Source organism: Salvelinus namaycush, chromosome 12, assembly GCF_016432855.1.
Source record: "Salvelinus namaycush isolate Seneca chromosome 12, SaNama_1.0, whole genome shotgun sequence".
NCBI classification, from domain to species: Eukaryota; Metazoa; Chordata; class Actinopteri; order Salmoniformes; family Salmonidae; genus Salvelinus; species Salvelinus namaycush.
Genome location: NC_052318.1, coordinates 45,506,202 through 45,530,037, shown reverse-complemented (window position 1 = coordinate 45,530,037; position 23,836 = coordinate 45,506,202). Strand labels below are relative to the sequence as shown.

Below are 23,836 nucleotides of genomic sequence, written 5' to 3'. Positions count from 1 at the left end.
TCCTGTGCGTATCAAGAGTGGTCCACCACCCAAAGGACATCCAACTAACTTGACACAACTGTGGGAAGCATTGGAGTCAACATGGTGCCCCATATCCCTGTGGAACGCTTTCGACACCTTGTAGAAGTCCGTGCCCCGACGAATTGAGGCTGTTCTGAGGGCAAAAGAGGGTGCAACTCAATATTTGTAAGGTGTTCCTAAATTATTTTTGGTGCGCTCAGTGTAAATCGGCCTACGGTACACCTTGCACAGTTTTGAATCAAAGTTTCCTCATCTGTTACATTCAGGTTCTAAATCGCCACTAACCACATACTACTAAACAATTGTTCTCCACTTCCCCCTTCTCCATCTTTTGTGCATTGGAACTTCTGACAACACATTTTTACTAAGACTTGTTTGAGCTCATGTGGATTAAGACTGAAAAGGATATGTAAGATGAAGCTTTATTAGGAATCAGGGAAAATACGGTTCATCTGTAGATTAGGGTTATTTGTCCATTACAGAAAAGGAAATATACAGGTTGCTGATTGCAGAACCATTTATTTCAAATCTAAAAATGATAATCACCTGAAATGTTTTTTAATTTCCTTTCTGACATATTAGATCAATTAAGACACATTGTACCATGTTATTTGTAAGACTCAATAAATGTACATTTGAAACGACTAATTTGTTTTGGCTAGCCTACTTTTTGACGGGCATGGAGGGACATGTTTACGGAAAGGTTTTGCCGGCCATGTCACACATGGCTACAATAAAGAATGTCATTGGGAATGTATCCTATATCTTACACTTATTTGGCTGAGTTTACACAGGCAGCCCAGTTCTGATCTTATTTTCACGCATTGGTCTTTTGGCCGATCAGGTCAGCTCTTGGAAAAAGAGGTTGAGGTGAAAGATCTGATATGATTGGTCTAAATACCAATTACTGGGGTGAAAAAATTCTGAATTGGGCTGCTTGTGTAAATGTTGCCAAAGTGACGCATATTGATCTGTAGAAAAGTCATGCATTCTATACTGAACAAAAATATGAACACATGCAACAATTTAAAAGATGTTACAGTTCATAATATGAGAATCAGTCAATTGAATTAAACTCATTATGCCCTATGATTTTCACATGACTGGGATTACTGATATTTACATTTACATTTTAGTCATTTAGCAGACGCTCTTATCCAGAGCGACTTACAGTAGAGTGCATACATTTTATTACATTTACATACTGAGACAAGGATATCCCTACCGGCCAAACCCTCCCTAACCCGGACGACGCTATGCCAATTGTGCGTCGCCCCACGGACCTCCCGGTTGCGGCCGGCTGCGACAGAGCCTGGGCGTGAACCCAGAGACTCTGGTGGCGCAGCTAGCACTGCGATGCAGTGCCCTAGACCACTGCGCCACCCGGGAGGTTCGTGTATGTGTGTCACACATACCTTAAATAAAATGGGCCTCGGGATCTCGTCATTGTATTTTTGTGCATTGAAATTGCCATCGATAAAATGCAATTGGGTTTGTTGTCCGTAGCTAATGCTTGCACATACCATAACACCACCACCACCATGGGGCACTCTTCACAACGTTGACATTAGCAAAGCGCTCGTGCACACACACACACACACACACACACAAGGCCATACACATGATCTGTGGTTGTGAGGCTGGTTGGAGTACTGCCAAATTCTCTAAAACAACGTTGGAGACGGCTTATGGTAGAAAAATGAACATTCAATTCTCTGGCAACAGCTCCGGTGAACATTCCTGCAGTCCGCATGCCAATTGCATGCTCCCTCGACTTGAGACATCCGTGGCATTGTGTTTAGTGACAACTGAAGTGGCCAGCACAAGTGCACCTGGGTAATGATGATCATGCATTTTAATCAGCTTCTTGATATGCCACACCTGTCAGGTGGATGGATTATCTTGGCAAAGGAGAAATGCTCACGAACAGGGATGTAAACAAAATTGTGCACAACATTTGAGAAGTTTTTTTGTGCATGTGGAATATTTCTGGGATCTTTTATTTCAGCTCATGAAACTTAGAACCAACACTTTACATGTTGCGTTGTTGTTCAGCGTAGAATAGATGGATACATCTGCAAGAGGCGTAAAGACACGGATATGCACCTCTGGACATCCTGTAGTTATGCCTGTAGCCTTTTAGGTGTGTCATTAATAGCCTCACGTCGAGTCAGTCGTAATTAACCGGTTGTTGTCACGTGTGTCGCCTCTGACCAGGGGTTGGAGTGCCGTCTTTACTTCGTGCGGTGGGAGTAGCATCTATAGGCAGGAATCTGAAATCGGGCGCAACTTTCTCTGCCACAGAAAGTGTCCCTACAAGATTGCGGGCTTAGGAGTTGAAAGGTGCAAATTACAGTGATTAGGTCGAGGGGATAAGCATCTCCCAAAGGAGACAGCGAAATGACAGCAATCGAAACTCAGGTGCAATATGGCTCCTACATGACTTCGGAGCAAATCTACATGACCCAAGAGGATGATTGGGACAGGGACCTTCTGTTGGATCCTGCCTGGGAGAAACAGCAACGCAAGGTAATACTTTTTTTTATCGGGTCATATTAAATAAGAGGGCCTACAGGTTGCATGGCATTATGGAAAATTACGATTCAGTCTTGATATCACGTTAAGACTTTATTCTCAATATTCATAATATGGGCCTATGTAGCCTGTAGGGAGTAACATGGTTAGTGTGATCTCTGGATATGTAAAGAGTTGTCAGTGAACTCGTTGAGTAAATGATTGCATGCACAATAACATTTTGGGGACGGTTAACATTCTCACTGATCTAATTCACTACTGGTCATTCAATCACCTGTTTGATTTGGGAAGATTGATTGCACATAATTATACCAGTTTATACTTCAACCTCTTTCTAATGGTCAGTGTTATCTGGGATCCTTGGGACATCCCTGCCCGTTAACCATAACCCCTACCAAACCTTTGTCCTTACCTTAACCATTTTAAATGTCAACTTCAAAGAGGTAGGGTAGGGACATCCCTAGTATCCCAGATAGTTGTCATTGACCGGGGTAGGCTACATTGGTTTCCCATCAGTCTTACAGTTTCTATATTTCAGAGAACTCAACAAAGTGAGAGACCGCAACAGATGGCAACACCAAGACGGTGAGACGTAGAAGTGGCAAGAGCGCTTGCTGCGTTTCAGACCTCCAAATAGACTAATGAACTATAAATACTTAACCTGTACCTCACCCTTTCTATCATGTCCCTTCAGCGCATCAATCCCACTGCTACTTCTAGCGCTTTGCTTCTTCATCATTCTCTGGGGGTTTATGAGAGTACACCATGGTGGATTTATCCATTAAGGGCCCTACGTTTTTTTTTTTTTTTAGTAAAAACCTCTAGAGCCTCACTATGCCGTTGTATGTTTGTCAGTATCACAGCAAATAAGGTTTTAATTCTCTGGAGCAACCATCATGCTGAATTCGAATTCACAATTTTTTGGGGGGGGTGCAGACATCTGACCGGAAGGTCCTCTTCAAGTGCTTAGGGATTGTTTGCGCCAAACACTGAAGAACAATTGTGACTGTACAGGCGAACTTATTTCACATAAGCCTATGGAAATTCTTAGGGAAAAAAGTACATATTCCTGTATTATACTATGTATGTACATCTACACCTTTAATCTATTTTAGGTTTATGGTTGATGATGTAACACGTGTTTGGGTGTTCCCCTGACTCAGGGTGTGGTTTAGGGATTAGACCTAATCAATGTTTATGGAGGGCTGTCTGACCATACCTCTGGTCTCTGGGCCCTGACTGCCACAGGACGGTCTACCTACCTGTCTACCTACATACCTACCTACCATCTGCTAGATATTTGTTTGCCAAGCCTCCCGAGTGGCGCAGTGGTTTAAGGCACTGCAGTGCTAGCTGTGCCACTAGAGATCCTGGTTGCGAGTCCAGGCTCTGTCGCAGCTGGCCGCGCCCGGGAGATCCATGGGGCGGTGCACAATTTGGCCCAGCGTCGTCCGGGTTAGGGAGGGTTTGGCCGGCAGAGATGTTCTTGTGGCTCCTGTTGCGGGCCGGGCGTAATGCACGTTGACAGTTCTAGATCTTTCGTTATCATTGAAAGCAAGTCTAAGAAGCGGTAGATCTGTTCTGTGTGCTATTTCTAAGTTTAATTTTTGCTTCTTTTACTTTCGGCTTTGTACACCAGCTGAAAATACAATATTTTTGGTTATGGAAAAGATATTTCACAGCAGTTTCGATGGTACAATGATTCTCTACACAATGACTGCTTGTTTTGTCACATCAACTGAAATTAGGCAAACCATTAGAATATTAGCAGCCAGATTTCTGCATAGTGCATCTTTAAAGTTAATTTGGCCATTTTAAAAAGAAAACGCTTATTTTTGAATTGATTATTAGCTTGTGGTGGCTAAACTTAGCTGAAGTTTGTAGTGGATGTTAAAAGAACTGAACCATGGACTACAGTTTCTCCTGGCCCATACACTACTTTCAAAGTGAGGAACCATCTAACATCAAGCTGTAAAATAGTGAACTACTCCTTTAAGCGTCTCTGAAGGAGTTGGGTTATATTGCTTTGCTCACACAATATTACATTTTAGAGCTTGCAAGGAAGTCATTTCACTGTACTTGTGCACGTGACATTGAAACTTGAAACATTTTTGCTGTATGGATGTTTGTCAGGTGATAAATTATGAAACTACAACTGCTTAAATGTGCTGATCAAGTTTCAATCACTTATCTTTTTTCAGCACATGAACTAGTCCACTAATTGCTGTGTGAAATTACCAGCCTCTAAAACCAAACCATCTCAATGTCTTATTGCGTAGTTATCAATTGGCTTTCCATGCCTCCACTGCGTAGTCAATGAAAATTGTAACACCCTGATATGATGGAATGCAGTAAATGCTTTTGGGTGGTCCTGACCCAGTGTCACCACCTGTTTGCAATGAACTACAAGCCGGGCTAGCAATGAATTACAGCCAAATACACCAATTACAACTTCCTATGGTCATCGCGATCTATTATTAACCCGTAGAAATGGTTATAACATCAGGTGTATCTTGTCTCGCCTAGTTCACCTGTCATATTTATTTATTTTCTCCCAAGGGTATCTCAAACTATGTGACTGTGAAATCATTCATTACATTCATCTGAGCCGTTTTTCTACCTTCTGAAAGAATAGCAGGGAATTATGGGGGCTGACTCTGTCTGGAGGGAGGGCAAGATGGGGGAGCCTCTTACAGGCTGTGGAGGGAGGTGGCTGAGAAAGCCATCAGTATGATCAAATGGCAGTTGCTATTCCAGAAGAGGGGTCCTTGTAGGGCAGCTTCTATAAACTGCCTGGTGTGGCCCAGTAGGCCAATGGGGGTGGGGAGTTATCGGTGTCAGGAGTCGAGGTCACGCAGGTATTTCTGATGACCCCATTTATATTAATTGCTTTACAATTGCAAAGCAAGTGCACATGGCAAAGGCCTTACTTTACACTAAGCAAGTGTTCGGAATGGTGGCATAACTCACGATGGCAGAGAAGAGCCCCAATAAAACAATTCCCAAGCTTGCTTGGTGCTAGCATTTCCAACGAACTCCTCAACCCCCCCAAATGCCAGTCAAGGGCCTACACAACTCTGTTGTAACCTGTTCTTACGAGTGTCTTCTGTATTCCAAAACACTGTAAATGTGCCCATTATGGCTAATGTCATGCAAATACATTATATTATGTAGGTGTTGGCCTAACTGTCTCCAATGTCCCATATAATCCACTGTCATTACGGATATCATTATAGATTTAACTAGTCTGTGAAAATCTATCAGATTCAGGTAAAGGGATCTTTATGATAAATCAATTATCTTTGACCAAAAGATCTCTGTTGACCTGCAGCTCCAAACTGGACCAACTAAGATCAAATGAAACTTCCTGTGTAAAGGTAACAAGGTCTTTGTACACACGTGGGACACCAGAGGGTAACCATGTCACTGTGAATGGACCTTGATGATGACATTATTACACCTATGTTTGCTGCTCTAGCAGTGGCCAGTGGTAGGATTTGGGAAATGGGGCATGTTTGATGTCCTAGGTGTTTTAGGGAGAGGGGGGTCCTTCTCTGTTAGCACTGAAATTGGATCCTCACTCTTAAAGTGGGACAGGCATCATAAATTCTCACTGTCTCATACACTGATTTTTGTCTTCCATAATCGTAAACGCCTGAATTTTGATGTATTGTATTTCGTGTGGTTTCTGTCTAATGAGATGCAAAATGTACTGCTTGTAGTAGTACCAATGCTACGTTGTTGCATAATGCTTTTGGTTCATCTGTTTTTGTTAGTGAGCGCCATTTTACAAATCCTTGTCTTTCAATAGATACAACGTTGCATCATCCATAATTGCATGGAAGTCTCCATATGTCTGTACAGTCTCATAAGACTCACTGTACTTTCGACACCAGAAGGCCAACAAGTGATGCTGACGTTAGCCATTTAGCAGTTATAAATAGTCAATGGAGTTTCTGCAGCCTTCTCAAATGCTGCCAGACATACATGCAGTGCCCGTTGACTCAATGAGCTGCCGGGGCGCCACACTAGTTGACATGCTGTAAGTTATTATGCAGTGGTAATTAGCCTGGTCCCAGATCTGTTTGTGCTCTTGTCAACGCCATTGCTGTCATTGTCAAGCCAAACATAACAATGAGTGACAGCGAGTTGGCATGATAGCACGAACAGACTGGCACTTGTAGGTGGTTACCTTTTTCTGTTAGGCATTTTGTAACCTCGGTTAACTCCGAACTCTAATCTCACCCAATTTGGTCAGTTTCTCGATTGCGTAGTCTGTCCACGAGAAGTTAGAGCTCTTGTATAAGGTCTGACATGTAATGTGGTATAGCATAACTGTGTAGGGATGGGATTATCATTATAGCAGTGATGGGTGCTGCCCTCCTGCGTTTTTAGAAATGATCATTCCTTGGAGATTCGGGCAGGATAGATGATGTCCGTTGCATTTTGATAGTCACTTGGCACTTAGTACTCAGTCTATATAATGGGTTTATTACACTTAACATGAACCAAACCTATACAAGAAGGGGTGTGGAACAGGAACTATAACCATTCAACAACTCACCTCAAAGACTTAACACGGGTATGCCACGCTTGTAGTGAAGGAACAATTGGCACTATGTTGCATGCTTTGGGGATGCTCTCATTCCTTCCTCAGAGATGACACTGTGGTACCAACATAACACAGACGTCTACTCGTAGCCCCTTACTGCTGCAAACAAACCAATATTCCATGCATGCTGTTGGCTGTACACCTAAATGATGTCTTACATTTAACTCAGCGGTGGTGAAGAGACCCTTGCTTTGACGTGATTCTTTTGTGCTTTAGGTTGTGATTATGGATCCCTACACTTTCATTTCATCTCATACATGGTTTGTTTTCAGCCTGGTTACAACTCTTGCCAAAGCCTTTGGTGAGGAGCTAAGAGTGTGACTAATCATCTCTTGTTGTATTGTGGTTACAGCGCATTCGGAAAGTTCAGACCCCTTTACTTTTTCCACATGTTACTTTTACAGCCTTTATTCTAAAATGAATCAAAATAATAATAATAATCCTTGTCAATCTACACACAATACCCCATAATGACAAAGCAAAAACAGCTTTTAGAAATACCTCTTTGCTATGACACTTGAAATTGCGCTCAGGTGCATCCTGTTTCCATTGATCATCCTTGAGATGTTTCTACAACTTGAATGGAGTCCACCTGTGGTAAATTCAATTGATTGGACATGATTTGGAAAGGCACACACCTGTCTATATAAGGTCCCACAGTTGACAGTGCATGTCAGATCAAAAACCAAGCCATGAGGTTGAAGGAATTGTCCATAGAGCTCAGAGACGGAAAGCACAGATCTGGGGAAGGGTACCAAAACATTTCTACAGCATTGAAGATCCCCAAGAACACAGTGGCCTCCATCATTCTTAAATGGAAGAAGTTTGGAACCACCAAGACTCTTCTTAGAGCTGGCCAAACTGAGCAATCGAGGGAGAAGGGCCTTGGTTAGGGAGGTGACCAAGAACCTGATGGTCACTCTGACAGAGCTCCAGAGTTCCTCTGTGGAGATGGGAGAACCTCCCAGAAGGGCAACCATCTGCAGCCCTACACCAATCAAGCCTTTATGGTAGAGTGGCCAGACAGAAGTCACTCATTAGTAAAAGGCACATGACAGCCCGCTTGGATTTTGCCAAAAGGCACCTAAAGGACTCTCAGGCCATTTGAAACTAAATATTCTCTGTTCTGATGAAACCAAGATTGAACTCTTTGGCCTGAATGTCAAGTGTCACGTCTGGAGGAAACCTGGCACCATCCCTACGGTGAAGCATGGTGGTGGCAGCACGATGCTGTGGGATGTTTTTCAGCGGCAGCGGCAGCGACTGGGAGACTAGTCTGGATCGAGGGAAAGATGAACGGAGCAAAGTACAGAGAGATCCTTGATTTAAAAACCTACTCCGGAGCGCTCAGGACCTCAGACTGGGGCGAAGGTTCACCTTCCAACAGGACAACGACCCTTAGCTCACAGCCAAGACGATGCAGGAGTGGCTTCGGGACAAGTCTCAGAATGTCCTTGAGTGGACCAGCCAGAGCCCGCACTTGAACCCGATCGAACATCTCTGGAGAGACCTGAAAAATGCTGTGCAGCGACGCTCATCTAACCTGACAGAGCTTGAGAGGATCTGCAGAGAAGAATGGGAGAAACACCCCAAATACTGGTGTGCCAAGTTTGTAGTGTCATACCTAAGAAGACTCGGGGCTGTAATCACTGCCAAAGATGCTTCAACAAAGTACTGACTAAAGGGTCTGAATACTTATGTAAATGTAATATTTCTGTTTTTTTTTATACATTTGCACAAAATTCCCAAAACCTTTTTTTTTTGTTGCTTTGTCACTATGGGGTATTGTGTGTAGCTTTATGAGGGGGTGGGGAAACTATTTAATCAATTTTCAAATAAGGCTGTATCGTAATAATATGTGGAAAAATTCAAGGGGTCTGAATATTTTGGAAGTCCACTGCATATTACCATAGTAATTTACACTGATACAAGAGTTGTGAAACACATATTAAACACAAACACACTGCAATGTTATTGCTTATAGTATGTCATATTATTATTATTATTGAAAAAAGACCATAGACAAGGATTCTTATTCTTAAATTGATCTGGGCAGTAATAGAGGAATGTGGATTAAAGTAGTGCTAGCAAAGCATTTCAAGCAGAAAGGGACTGGCAACCAAGCGTTCATTATATGCTGGCAACTCCCAGGTAATTGGTAGTCATGGAAATGGTGGCAGTACATACAATATATTTTGGGGGGAAATATTGATGCTGATGTGTAACGGTCCTCTTGTATTTCTTGCATGATGGGAGTTTTGAAATGTAGTGATTTTGGGGACACCGCTGTTATTTAGCTAAAGGCCAGACTCAAAAGTATATTTTGTTGCTCTTAATATGCTATAAAACATTGTGAAAGTGTTTTGGTAAAAGTGTAAGCAAATGTCACTTTTTTCATGTGTGGGGTTGTATTGTTCTCCTTGAGTACCGGAAATCCCCAGAAGTGCCCAAAAGGATAGTAAAACAAGGAAAATTCTCCTTCTTGAAGACCTTTCCCACATCCCAATGAGACCAAAGGCTTTTTTTAAGCCTAGTTGATAGGTTTTGGGTTACAGTTAGGGTTTAGGGGTTAAGGTTTAGGGTTAGGGAAAATATGATTTTGAATGGAAATCAATTATTGGCGTGTTTGTGTGTGTACAGTAAGCCTATATAACCTCATGTGTATGAGTGTATGTGTCCAGCTATTGTAGATCTTCATGAGTGTTTGTGTGCTCATGTTTTCTTTGTGTGTGCAGATTCCCATCTGTTTCCTCTGTCTGAGCCCTCAGGCTTACGTGTGCCATGCCATTGTATTAAGCGTACAGGCCCCATATTCTTACCCACAAGGCAATTCAACAGAATGATGCTGAGACTCCCATTTTTCACTTTAACACTCTGCCAAACAAAAAACATTGATTGCAAAGTTAAGCAAACCATGCAGCTATATGCACAAGGACAACTTTGAACAATTTCCACAGATAATTGTACAATAAACACTTACTCGAAGAACATTGCAGATGTAAGGTTTGGTAGCAGAATGACAGTCAAATCTCCCTCACGTTTTCACGAAACTTGGTGAAATATCTACTCTGAGTTGAGAGGCAAAGATGTCAGCAGGAAGAATGGGGTGTCAGCTATATGACACCTTGAGTTTGAAAAAAATCTATGTGGGTTATTGAACTACAGTAAGTGAAGTGGATTAACACCCGGTAACAGAATGACATTATGGGTCCCTGATCTGTACTATACAGAAATACATCATTATGAATCTCATTTTCTTCATGGTGATGTATCCTGAATAGGTACACAAAGGTAGAAAATGTTTTCTATCCTTCTTTGCATGTTTGGGGATTATTCTAATGAGCTCCGTCCTCAAACAAGACCAAATCCTGTAGGTCCAGAGCAGAACCAAGTCTTTACAACTACTTTTTAACATCCATGGGAGTCCGCTGTCAGTCTGTGCGCAATGGGTCAGAGGGTTTGTTAGTAAGTGTCAGTAAGAGCCGGGAGAGGTGACATTAACTAGAGAGACCGGGAGGGAAAGGGTTGTCCAGACTGATTTCACACTCTTGCTTTGACCACCATGCGACAAAGCGAATTAAATAAATTATGAGCTGAGCATAACAGTAGGCCAGTGGAAGGGAGGACAGTAGCAGGTGACCCAACTGTGGTTTGTGACTACTACGAATTCTCATTGTAGCCAATTCAGTTGCAGTCATTCTGTTACCAATTTGCTAACAGAATGAGGCCTTTTATTCCCTTAATACATCATAAACCCAAGTGTTATCAGTAAAAACACAAACTAACTGGTAGGTCTACCTTTTACTTGTTAGTTCTGTGAACTTTCATTATTCTCCCCCATGGGGGAGAGAAATGAGAAAATATCCAGAATGACAAGACACTAGGCAATATTTTTATTTTAAAAAAATATTTAAATGTTATTAGTTGTCAGGGGTCTTTACTTCAACATGATTGTGTTTTGATGTATTTCTAATACCTTGTAAGACTTTTTCTGGTGGATGTTTTCTAAGACCTCTTTTCCATCTGACAAGAAATCAAAGCCTTTGCTTATTCCACATTTTTGGGATGGAACATTTTGGGAAAATGTATATATGCCTTAATTTAAAAAATACACTCCTAGCTTTAATTTGACACCAAATTTGATGCACTCCTATGAACTTCACATGTTAGTGCTCATGGGGCTTTTTACACGGAAACACCCCCACTAACAACAATGGTTAGTAGAGAGCAGGTGGGCTCCTGCCAGATGACCCAGTGACTCAGGCCTGCATGCCTGTGGAGGGTGCTAATCCCAGTGGCAGCCCAGCTCCTTGGCATGCCAGGCCCAGGCCACAGTCTCTCACTGGCATTAGCCCCATACCTAGCCTCGTTTCCCAGGCTTCCTCACATTCAAGTGAGGAACGAGAATTGGAAGGATGACATGGCAGGACTAAAGACCCGCAATGTTACCAACAGGGCTCCACAATGATAGCTACTGTATTTTTCCCATAGTTCCCTCTGGTGTAAGGTAATACGTTGGAGAAGCTATTGCCCTCAGTGTCGGCAACAGGCATGGTTTCCGGTGGAGTTTCTTTGCTTCAATGCTCAGTTTAGCATTTTTCTGAAGGATGGTTTAGCCTGGAAGTTGTATTAACACCTTAGTGTTAATACAAGTGCTAGTAATATAGTCGTGGCTTGGTACAGTTACTCTCAGCTAGAGAAAGAGTTGCTCAATTACTGAATGGCGTGGTGTGCCGGTATGGGAATTTGTGTTATGTTTGTAATGTTTAATGGTTCAGCTTTAGAAACAGGTCGTTGAGACATGCATCTTGTAGTGAGGCCTTGTTTGTTATTCTGGCTTTATGTGCAATAGATATTTGGACATGAGTTACCCCCCCCCAGCGAGCTCAGAACACAACTCAGTAAAGTTGTAGTTCAACACTGGTTATGAATTAGTCTAGAGTTTTCTTAACAAGGTAGGTGTCGGGTAGGGATAGGCCATTTTGTTGTGTCAGTATGAATGCCTCTTTGGTCCAAGTCTGTTTCTTGCTAATGTCTTTCTTTCTTTTTTCTTTTTTTTACCCGTGTCATACACAGGAGATCCATTCCATGTTAATATTCTTTCCAGAGTTCTTTGGCATTTTTTGTTATTCCTTTTACAAGTAAATTAAACATAATGATCATGAGGAGTTGATCCAGCATCCATACGAAGGTATTTTCATTTGAATGAATTCACCGGTAATAAAGAGGTTTTGCAAGAGTGGTCACTGCCTTGCACTGATTTTAAAAAGGTTAATAGTTGTACTATCCCATCCCAAATCCCCAGTGGGAGAGATAAAGGTGTTACTGAAAAGCTAACATTGAGAGTTGTTCAAAAAGATCACCCCCCCCCTCTCTTTTTTTCCCAGCATTCCCCTTCCCCACACTGTTGGTTGAGAGTGTCTGCTGCAGGAATGCTGTGCTGTCAGCTGTCCCCTGGCTACCCGATATAGCCTCCTACACCCACTCCTTCTCCTCCTTCTCTCCCCCTCCTCCAACCCGGTCTAAAATTGGACATCAATGGCAGTAGAGGGTGATTTGGGGGGTAGACACCTGCTGCGGAAGAGTCTCCTCTTCCAGCTTTAAATCAAATTACGTTGGGCCTGAGCATTCTTCAGTCTCTCCATTTCGCTCTCACGATCTCTCACTCCACTCCAGTTTATGGAAAACGGCACATGCTGTGTTTTTATCTATTTCTTAAGCCCGTCGATAAATGCAAAACCGATTGGTCTTCACAACTTCCAGCGGCTTCACTCTAGGTTCAGTCCTTCCGCAGACTCTGTGTTCTCTGCATTGTATTGCCTCAGCAGCTTCTGCATCACATTGTCATGTGTTCAAAATAGTATCCCATTACTATGTATTCTTCAAAATGTGTTAAAGCTATATCACAGTCTTAGAAAAATAGGTAAATCCCGTACTCATAAATGAATGGGAATACTGTATCATTTACCCCGTGCTTTTTTTTTTTTTGTCTCAATGATTTATATTTTTCGACAATACAAATGGCCACTCCTATCAGTGGGTGTTCTGGTCAGTGGGTGGGCTCGCCCCGAGACACCGGCAGGGCGAAGCCCTCGGCCGAAGGGATTTTCCATGGGCGAGAAGGACCGAGCCCCGCCCAACGCCCGGGCGGGCATGGAAGCGAGCGCACCCATAACCACCAGTACCAGCGTTTACAGCGCGAAAACAAAATATGAATAATGACGCAAAGCATACAATAATCACATCCATCCTCACCCCTGATTGGAGGTCCTCAAACATTTATACTGTGCATGTGTGTATGTATTAATTCCAACCTTCAGACAGATGCAGATCAACCCATATTTCCCAGTAAATGGTCCTTCTACCATTTCCTCTTTCAATACATCCCTCCATTCTCTACCATGGTGTCTCACTAGGGACTTGAATCTCCCCATCTGCAACATTTCTGCCGAAATTGCCCCAAAAATAACTGACCCTTGACCTTTACCCAAGAGCACAATGATATTTCCTTTTGACTGACTGTGGTCCTTCAAATCCCCCAACAATACAGTTGGCAGGTCCAACCAAAACCATTCCTGGGCCTGATTCCAAAAACAAGCCAACGATGGACAGTACCAAGAGGGATGATCTATTGATTCTGTTTCTGCGTGGCAGAGTCTGCACCGCTCTGACTGTTCAATGCCCCATACACTGAGCATTCTTTTTATAGCGAGGATTTTACATAATAGCTTCAATTGAAAAGAATGAATTGATGCTGTTTTGTATATCAGTTCATAAACCTAAATCTTTGTGTAATAACGTTCATACCGAAGGGGTGGTTGTTGTACGTGTAGTTTTAGCTTGCAAGTCTGTTATACTGTTCTACATTGGTTATGACAGATGGTGTTTCATTTATATGAGATCATTGTGTACTGCAGCTTTCAAGTTGAGCATTTTTCGAGAATTTGAAGTAACCAAAGTAGGATCAGTAGTAACTTAGATATGTTGACCCATGACCCCTGAAAAGACACACATGGCCTGTTAAAGGCCTTTCATAAGTGAAGCATAATGGATTTTGGCACAAAATATTATGAAGTATTCTAACACACACTCTCTCTCGCTCTCTCAGACCTTCACCGCCTGGTGCAACTCTCACCTGCGTAAAGCGGGCACACAGATTGAGAACATTGAGGAGGACTTCAGGAATGGGCTCAAACTCATGTTGCTATTGGAGGTCATCTCAGGTAGTTGGAGCCTACAGACAGAGGGCTCAATTACTGTGGAACATTGACGTTTCACTCCTTTCTGCATGGTGAAATGTCTAAATACATTTCACAATTTCCATTCACTTACATTAACGCTAACTAATGTGTCCTTGTTGTGTGTTTGTGAATGTGCAGGTGAAAGGCTTCCCAAGCCAGACAAAGGCAAAATGCGTTTCCACAAAATCGCCAACGTGAACAAGGCCCTGGATTTCATCTGCAGCAAGGGAGTCAAGCTGGTGTCCATCGGTGCCGAGGGTGAGACTCGCACCCCGAAACCCTTATCTTCTCATAGTACTCGTCTACTTCCTGCAAATGTATTTCCACATCTTATGTCTCTATCGTCCGATCTAACTGACCCTTGACCTCGGCAGAGATTGTGGATGGTAATGTGAAGATGACCCTGGGGATGATCTGGACCATCATTCTGCGTTTCGCCATCCAGGACATCTCTGTAGAGGGTGAGCACTCTTCAAAAACACACAGCCAAACCCTCTGAGCGCCTTAACAATTCATCATTCATATATGTGACATATGCAATAGGCATTTCTCATGCTTAGGGTTATTTCTATGCTATAAAGGGATTTTTTAAAATGTAAATAAAAAAATCCTACCTTACATCATTGTGTGTGTTCAGAGACCTCTGCTAAGGAGGGTCTGTTGCTGTGGTGCCAGAGGAAGACTGCCCCCTACAGGAATGTCAATGTGCAGAACTTCCACATCAGGTGAGCAGCCACTACTCTGTTCTGGTCACATAGCTGGCTCACAACATGTCACATACATTCTGTAGTCACTGATATGTGTTTTAGTCATGGTTTAAATCCGGAATGTTCTGAATCTGCGCAGTTGTTAGAGGAGATTCTTCATCTCACTGTTACACTTTCACATTTTCTCCTCTCTCCTTCACACATCGTGTTTACCTCTTTCACAGATCCTATGCATTCATCTCTTTTGTTCCTCCTTTTCGTCTTTGATTGATTTGTATATCATTCTCTCCATCTATCTCTCTCCCTGGGTCTGTGTCTCAGTTGGAAGGATGGCCTGGCACTGTGTGCCCTCATCCACAGACACAGACCTGACCTCATTGACTACTCCAAACTGCGCAAGGTGCTGTCACTCTTCCCACCCACATCCCTGCATGATTGGTCCGCACCTCTCTGGTCCACACTCAGCCAGTCTCTCCACTTGCCCACACAAACATCACTCAAACAGCCCGCACCATTGTCCACGCCCGTAGTCTGAACCTTTGTAATGTATTTCTTGGTAATTTTGATTCTTCTAAAAGCTCTTTGTTCTCTAAATGAACAGTGGTGAGGATGGAGGAACTGGCATAGACAACTGAACTGTGCTTTGGCTAACATTACTGACGGACCGATTCTGTTAAGGCACTGGTTTGAAGTAACAATCGAATACCTGTTCGATTTGGTTCAGTTTACTATTCTTTAAAACAGTGCATGTTTTATATGAATTGACACAACAACAAAGACCTTAGGAAGATGATGCTGGATCATTTTAAGGAGAGAATGACTAAAATGGCAATAATGCATGGAGTGGCTTCAGACATGATTACAATGTGATGGACTATGATGATAACTAATTCAAAATCTTAGTTATATTATCTTTAAACGTCATGAAACAAAAAAAACAAGGACCAAGGCACCATGCATATAATCAAATGGCTTATCATTACAATTTATTATGTTCAACTCAACAGAGGTTTGAAAACTCTGACACGTTTCGGCAGCGTTGCTTTCACCAGGGAGTACAATGATACAACGTCTTCTTTTGAACAGACCGTGTTCCAAACAGTATTTCTGACATGGTGAATGGAAAGCGAGCTGCCAACGTAATTCAGAATGGCTATGAGTGCATCCTGTCTGCTTTAACTGTTACTGGTCTTTAGCCTCTTACTCACCGAGTACTGTGTTTTGTGTGTGTGCACCTATAGGATGACCCCATGGGCAATCTCAACACTGCCTTCGAGGTGGCAGAGAAGTACCTGGACATCCCCAAGATGTTGGATGCAGAAGGTAAACAACCTTTCTTACAGGACTCCAAGAATCTAAGTTATACAGTGCATTCGGAATGTATTCAGACCCCTTGACTTTTTCCACATTTTTGTTACGTTACGGCCTTATACATTGCCCTCATCAATCTGCACACCATACCCCATAATGACAAAGCGAAAACAGCTTTTTAGAAATTTGAGCAAATATATATTTTTTTTAAACAACACAAAAACGTATTTTACATAAGTATTCAGACCCTTTGCTATGAGACTCGAAAAATTGAGCTCTGGTGCATTCTGTTTCCATTGATCATCCTTAACATGTTTGTACAACTTGATTGGAGTCCACCTGCGGTAAATTCAATTGATTGGACATTATTTGGAAAGGGGCACACCTGTCTACATAACGTCCCACAGTTTACAGTGCATGTCAGAGCAAAAACCAAGCCATGAGGTCGAAGGAATTGTCCTTAGAGCTCTGAGACAGAATTGTCTCAAGGCACGGATCTGGGGAAGGGAAATGAAAAATGTCAGCATTAAAGGCCCCAAGAACACATCATTCTTAAATGGAAGAAGTTTGGAAGCACCAAGTATCTTTCAAGAGCTGGGCCGCCCGGCCAAACTGAGCAATCGGGGGAGAAGGGCCTTGGTCAGTGAGGTGACCAAGAAACCAATGGTCACTCTGACAGAGCTCCAGAGTTCCTCTATGGAGATAGGTGAACCTTCCAGAAGGACAACCGTCTCTGCAGAACTCCACGAATCAGGCCTTTATGGTAGAGTGGCCACTCTTCAGTAAAAAGCATATGACAGCCTGCTTGGAGTTTGCCAAAAGGCACCTAAAGACTCTCAGACCATGGAAAAACAAGATTCTCTGTTCTGATGAAACCAATAATGAACTCTTTGGCCTGAATGCCAAGTGTCACGCCTGGAGGAAACCTGGCACAATCCCTATGTTGAAACATGGTGGTGGCAGAATCATGTTGTGGGGATGTTTTTCAGCAGCAGGGACTTGGGAGACTAGTCAGGATCGAGGGGAAAGATGAACGGAGCAAAGTACAGAGATCCTTGATGAAAACCTGCTCAAGACCTCAGACTGGGGCGAAGGTTCACCTTCCAACAGGACAACGACCCTAAGTACACAGCCAAGACAACGCTGGAGTGGCTTCGGGACAAGTCTCTGAATGTCCTTGAGTGGCCCAGCCAGAGCCCGGACTTGATCCCGATCAAACATCTATGGAGAGACCTGAAAATAGCTGAGCAGCGACGCTCACCATCCAACCTGACAGAGCTTGAGAGGATCTGCAGAGAACAATGGGAGAAACACCCCAAATACAGGTGTGCCAAGCTTGTAGCGTCATACTCAAGACTTGAGGCTGTAATCACTGCCAAAGGTGCTTCAACAAAGTACTGAGTAAAGGGTGATATAAAAAATATAAAAAATTCTACAGTTGCAAAAATTTCTAAACCTGTTTTTGCTTTGTCATTATTGGAAATTGTGTATAGATTGATTTTAGAATAAAATCTCAAATTTTAGAAGGCTGTAACCTAACAAAATGTGGGAAAAGTCAAGGGGTCTGAATAGTTTCCAAATGCACTGTATCATTATTAAGATGGATCTTAGCTGCTGACAAAAAGCACACGTTTTCATAAGCGCTCATATTGTCTGAACCAAAATGAGGAACAAATGTTTTATCTGGATATCTATGGCAATAATTTAGACTTTTTCTTCCCATTTGAGATATTGTGAACACCCCAAAGCCCGACGAGAAGGCCATCATGACCTATGTGTCCTGCTTCTATCATGCCTTCGCTGGAGCCGAGCAGGTGAGGTTTTCCCAATAAATTACTGGGAGTTTATATATGGAGTGTGCAACTCACTTAATTTTTTATAGTTTGATGTTTCCTCACTGACCACCACTACGTAGCCTTTCCCCTTAGAGATCCAGCCTGGACATCCTCCCTGACCTCTGTTCTTGTGTCCTAGGCTGAGACGGCTGCCAACAGGATCTGCAAGGTGCTGGCTGTCAACCAGGAGAACGAGAAGCTCATGGAGGAGTATGAGACGCTGGCCAGTGAGGTGGGTGGGCAGCCTTTTTAGTTTGGCCTGTTCTCGGTCCATTCCAAATAATGTCTTTGTGTTAAGATGGCTTCAGTGGATGCATCTCGGTACTACCCTCTCCTCCTTAGCTGCTGGAGTGGATCCGTCGCACCATCCCCTGGCTGGAGAACCGTGTGGCCGAGCAGACCATGCGCGCCATGCAGCAGAAGCTGGAGGACTTCCGTGACTACCGTCGCGTCCACAAGCCTCCCAAGGTGCAGGAGAAGTGTCAGCTGGAGATTAACTTCAACACCCTGCAGACCAAGCTGAGGCTGAGCAACAGGCCCGCCTTCATGCCCTCTGAGGGCAAGATGGTGTCGGTACGTCCCCCAGCCACCCCTCCCGTTAACTCGCCCTTTCACTCATCTGGTCCCTTGTCTGTCGTGTTCTCATTCACTGAGCCTCTGGTTTGTCTCGGACTTGTCTCCCCTCAGGACATTGCCAATGCCTGGAAGGGTCTGGAGCAGGTAGAGAAGGGCTATGAGGAGTGGCTGCTCACTGAGATCCGCCGCCTGGAGAGGCTGGACCACCTGGCTGAGAAGTTCAAGCAGAAGTGTTCCCTGCATGAGTCCTGGACCTCAGGTATGGGGATGGAAATGGAAAGAGCAGAGGGGAGACTTTCAATTATCTCAAATCAAGTGGAGGGTTTGTGTTTTGTTTAGGTTGTAAAATACCTGCTCTGAACTTTGTGTAATTGGTGTAAACGGATTTCTACTTGCGTTTTAGTCAGTGTGTGTCTCTCTCTGTGGCCTTCAGGTAAGGTGGAGCTGCTGTCCATGAAGGACTATGAGTCTGCCTCACTGATGGAGATCCGTGCCCTGATGAGGAAGCACGAGGCGTTTGAGAGCGACCTGGCCGCCCACCAGGACAGAGTGGAGCAGATTGCTGCCATCGCCCAGGAGCTCAAGTAAGAAAGAGCGAGAGAGAGGGAAAAGAGAGCCACTGAGAGACAGACAGACTGAAAGACTGATCGAATGATAAAGATGGGGGGAGCGAGTGAGTGTGTGAGAGAAAAGGAAGAAAATCCCCCTTCCTCTTTTGGTCTGAAATTACTCCGATGCTAGCTCATAATCTCATATACTTCATGCCCTAGTGAGCTGGACTATCATGACGCCGTCACCATCAACGCCCGCTGCCAGGGTATTTGTGACCAGTGGGACAACCTGGGCACCTTGACCCAGAAGAGGAGAGACTCACTGGAGGTACCCTGGAGACAGACAAGCATTACCCTATTTCTCACCTCCACATAACACCGTGCATTCCTACCCTCTATATAACCTACCTTACTTCCAGTAAATAGGCTTCGGAAGTTTTTATTAAAAAAAAAAAATAATAATTCAGCCTCCATACAATTCTGGGATGACCTCAATTACCAGGTTTTAACACCGACTGGCTTGTGTGTGTGTGTGTGTGTGTGTGTGTGTGTGTTTTTTCAGCGTGTGGAGAAGCTGCTGGAGACCATCGACCAGCTGTTCCTGGAGTTCTCCAAGAGGTCAGCTCCCTTTAACAACTGGATGGAAGGAGCCATGGAAGATCTGCAGGACATGTTCATTGTGCACAGTATTGAGGAGATCCAGGTAGGAGGCAGAGAGAGGGAGGGGGCATGATAGGTGGGGGGGGGGGGTCCTTGTTACATCCATTTATCATTCCTTCCCTCCTTCACTTTCTCCTCTTCATCATTCCCTTTGCTCTTCCTCAGAGCCTGATCTCAGCCCATGACCAGTTCAAGGCCACCCTTCCGGAGGCTGATAAGGAGCGCGTTGCAACCATGGGAATCCAGAATGAGATCGTGAAGATCGCTCAGACCTACGGCATCAAGCTGTCAGGAGTCAACCCCTACACCAACCTTTCCCCCCAGGACATCACCGACAAATGGGATGCTGTGAGTACATGTCCATCTCTTTTTTGATATTGTCTGCTCAGGGAGAGCGATTGACCCCTCTCGTTCTAGAGACGAGCATTAAACAAACTCAATGCAACGATTCTTTGGTTATCATTCAAACTTCAACACTGATCCATCAGGGTGCGTCAAGCTCCAGGTCCAGTCGTCAATTGTTGTCCGTCAACGTTGCCTCTCCTTTATCTGCCGTGTGTAGGTGAAACACCTGGTGCCCCTCAGGGATCAGATGCTGCAGGAGGAGGTGGCCAGGCAGCAATCCAACGAGAGGCTGAGGCGCCAGTTCGCTGCCCAGGCCAACATCATCGGGCCCTGGATCCAGACCAAGATGGAGGTAACCAATACCCCACAGCTCAAACTCACGTCTTCATTAGATTATTCCAGATCTGTTTTATGAGTGTTCGAGCATATCCTCTCAAGACCAAGTCAACGAATCCTGTATTAACACACCTTTTTATGTGATGTGTGTGTTTGGTTTGATCCTATGGAACCCGTGACTCCCTTTTAAAACAGTTGCTATCCTGGCTGAATAAATGAAATGAAATGAATGAATGGTGATGAATAGTCATTGTACTCTAACCACAGCCCCTCTTTCCTCCTGTAGGAGATCAGCCACGTGTCTGTGGACATCGCCGGCTCCCTGGAGGAACAGATGAGCAACCTGAAGCAGTACGAGCAGAACATCATCAACTACAAGTGCAACATCGACAAGCTGGAGGGAGACCACCAGCTCAGCCAGGAGTCCCTCATCTTTGACAACAAGCACACCAACTACACCATGGAGGTACTGCCACGGGGTTCTCATCTTTATGCCCCCCCCTCTCCTCACCCCATCCTTCTCTTCTCTCTTCCCCCCACTCTCTCTCCTCTCCTCCTCTCCCTGTCTGTATTGTAGACCTCTGTGAAGTCTTCAGATTCTAATCCTGTGTTCTCCTCTCTCCTCCTCTCAGCATGTGCGTGTGGGCTGGGAGCAGCTCCTGACCACCATCGCCCGCACCATCAACGAGGTGGAGAACCAGATCCTGACCCGAGATGCCAAGGGCATCAGCCAGGAGCAGCTCAACGAGTTCAGAGCCTCCTTCAACCACTTTGACAGGGTAAGACCGAGCTTGAGCTAGGTATCGGTTACGTTTAATTTTACATCCCTTTCCTGCCCATGTGGCTTAGTGATCTTTGTTTTTCCTTTTGTAGAAGAGAAATGGTATGATGGACCCAGACGACTTCCGTGCCTGTCTCATCTCCATGGGCTACGATCTGGTGAGTCGGACTGCTTCAGGACCAGTTTTGACAACTTAGCGACTTTGTCGCTATATTTAGCAAGTTTTCAGACCCCCTCCAGTGACTTTTATTGGTAAATGATTCTAGCGACTAATTCTTCTACTTTTCAGGCTGCGGGGGGTTTTGACACGGAGGGGTTTCTATGGTTTTGACAGCATTTAGAGACCCTTTTCCACTAAATTCTGCCGCAAGTGAGTGGGAGAAGCTGTATGTGCAACAGAAGTTACAGCAACGGCATACACATTGGCAGAGAAGCACAAATGGAGGGGGTGTGGAGCGGGAGAGGGGGGTGAAAAACGCTATACCAGGCAGAGGAGAGGGGCTGAAAACGCTATGCCGGGGACCACAGCTTTTACAAGGCAAATTAGTGCCGTGACTTTATCTAGAGACAAATCAAGGAGCCAATAGCAGAGCTCACTGAAATTGTTGGCAACACTGTTCAGGACCCAGTCATTTGAGGCAATGGACAATGGCAATGGTTTCTCTGTGTGAGTAATTATTTGTTGTACTTATATAATAACTTCTTCCTTCCCCGCTCTTTCTCTCTCTCTCTGTCCCCCAGGGTGAGGTGGAGTTTGCCCGCATCATGACGCTGGTGGATTCCAACAACACAGGTGTGGTGACCTTCCAGGCCTTCATCGACTTCATGACCCGCGAGACGGCCGAGACGGACACCGCCGATCAGGTCATGGCCTCATTCAAAATCCTGGCCTCCGACAAGGTGAGTTGGGCGGCACCATTATTGCACCTATTCTTCCGCGAAGTCTGCCACACGGAGCCACTGATTTTGGTTGTGTTGTGATGTCGGTGGTGGGACCCTTGATAACCCTTGTTGACCTGTGTCCTCCCCTCCCAGACATACATCACAGTGGAAGAACTGCGCAGGGAGCTGCCCCCAGAGCAGGCCGACTACTGCATCAGCCGCATGACCAGTTACATCGGCAGCGGCGCACCCCCAGGCGCCCTGGACTACATCTCCTTCTCCAGTGCCCTGTACGGAGAGAGCGACTTATAAACACAACCCAGACACCCTACTGTTCTGTTCCCCTTAACCTGTCCCATCCATACCCACATACTGTACACCCACCCAACTCCAAGACCACCCACACAACTCACTGGGAGGCTTTGCTCCGATGCCCTGAACTTCATTAGTAACCGTCATGTCAACCAAGAACCCGTGAGAGAGCAAATGTGAACTTTCACAATATCAGGATTCCTATATTCATCACGGTCTGCAGTTTATGCAATGTTTGGCCCAGCAAGGCCACTGTAGACTGTGAGTAGTTAAACTAAGGCACTTGTATCAGGACCTTTTTTAAAAAGTGCTTCTTGTTCTCATTGACTAAGGCACTAGGAGCAAAGCCGCCCTCATACTCACTCAGGCGACTTTTGTTTTGGAGAAGGGAAAAAAATAAAGTACTTTAAGGAAGGAACTTGGTGTCAGATGTCGCTGATGCATGCTATTTTTGTGTCACTAGTTCCATCCAACTCTCCTGTCCTACTGAGCTGTGAGGTCAATGTCAGGTTTGGGGTCAAATCACTACATCCAATTTCACTACTTGCAGGTGTGAAGTATCTTAGGGTATAGTCCAGGATGTTTGTGTGTGGGAGAACTGTCTGTAGGGGGGGAATACAAGTATAAGGAGTCTGACAGGAGGAGGGATAACGTACTGCAGTAGATATCATTGTTCTTCCTCCACTGGTCAAGTCTAACTGTAGTGAAGGCTTTAGGAGAGCTCTTAAGTTAAGGTTCAGCGTGCGCTAGAACATGACTGTATTAGGAAGTGGCAGGATATAGAGGGACAATGAGATAAAGCTCTTTTATTTAACCAGGCAAGTCAGTTAAGAAAACAAATTCTTATCTACAATGACGGCCTAGGAACAGTGGGTTAACTGCCTTGTTCAGGGGCAGAATGACAGATTTTTACCTTGTCATATCGGGGATTCAATCTAGCAACCTTTCGGTTACTGGCCCAACGCTCTAACCACTAGGCTACCTGCCGCCCCATGCATGTGCATTGGAATTTCCTTGGTTAATGAACACATGTTAGTGTCATATGCATTGTATGATGAGGATGAGGTGCAGAAAGTTGGAGAGTTTTACAGGTGGATAGTAGAAAGGCATCTCAGACACTCAACTGAATAA

At 44.3% G+C, this 23,836-nt stretch overlaps 1 protein-coding gene across 4 annotated transcripts; it reads left to right on the top strand.

Moving 5' to 3' along the window:
• The first annotated feature begins 2,396 nt into the window (after positions 1–2,396).
• LOC120056640 (alpha-actinin-3-like) lies at positions 2,397–23,124 on the top strand. 4 transcript variants are annotated; one of them, XM_039004844.1, is made up of 22 exons: positions 2,397–2,550; positions 14,277–14,391; positions 14,548–14,667; positions 14,784–14,870; positions 15,047–15,134; positions 15,438–15,516; positions 16,358–16,439; positions 18,156–18,241; positions 18,402–18,494; positions 18,605–18,835; positions 18,950–19,097; positions 19,272–19,422; positions 19,609–19,717; positions 19,952–20,092; positions 20,215–20,397; positions 20,612–20,746; positions 21,017–21,196; positions 21,363–21,509; positions 21,604–21,669; positions 21,976–21,983; positions 22,246–22,411; positions 22,547–23,124. In XM_039004844.1, the coding sequence occupies exons 1-22, from the start codon at positions 2,422–2,424 to the stop codon at positions 22,703–22,705; spliced, it is 2,703 nt and encodes a 900-aa protein (XP_038860772.1). In that variant the 5' UTR covers positions 2,397–2,421; the 3' UTR covers positions 22,706–23,124. The 4 variants fall into 4 exon arrangements, with proteins under 4 accessions (XP_038860772.1, XP_038860771.1, XP_038860770.1 ...); XM_039004843.1 differs by lacking the exon at positions 21,976–21,983 and having other exon boundaries at positions 22,253–22,411; XM_039004842.1 differs by lacking the exon at positions 21,976–21,983 and having other exon boundaries at positions 21,604–21,681; positions 22,253–22,411.
• Positions 23,125–23,836: the final 712 nt, after the last annotated feature.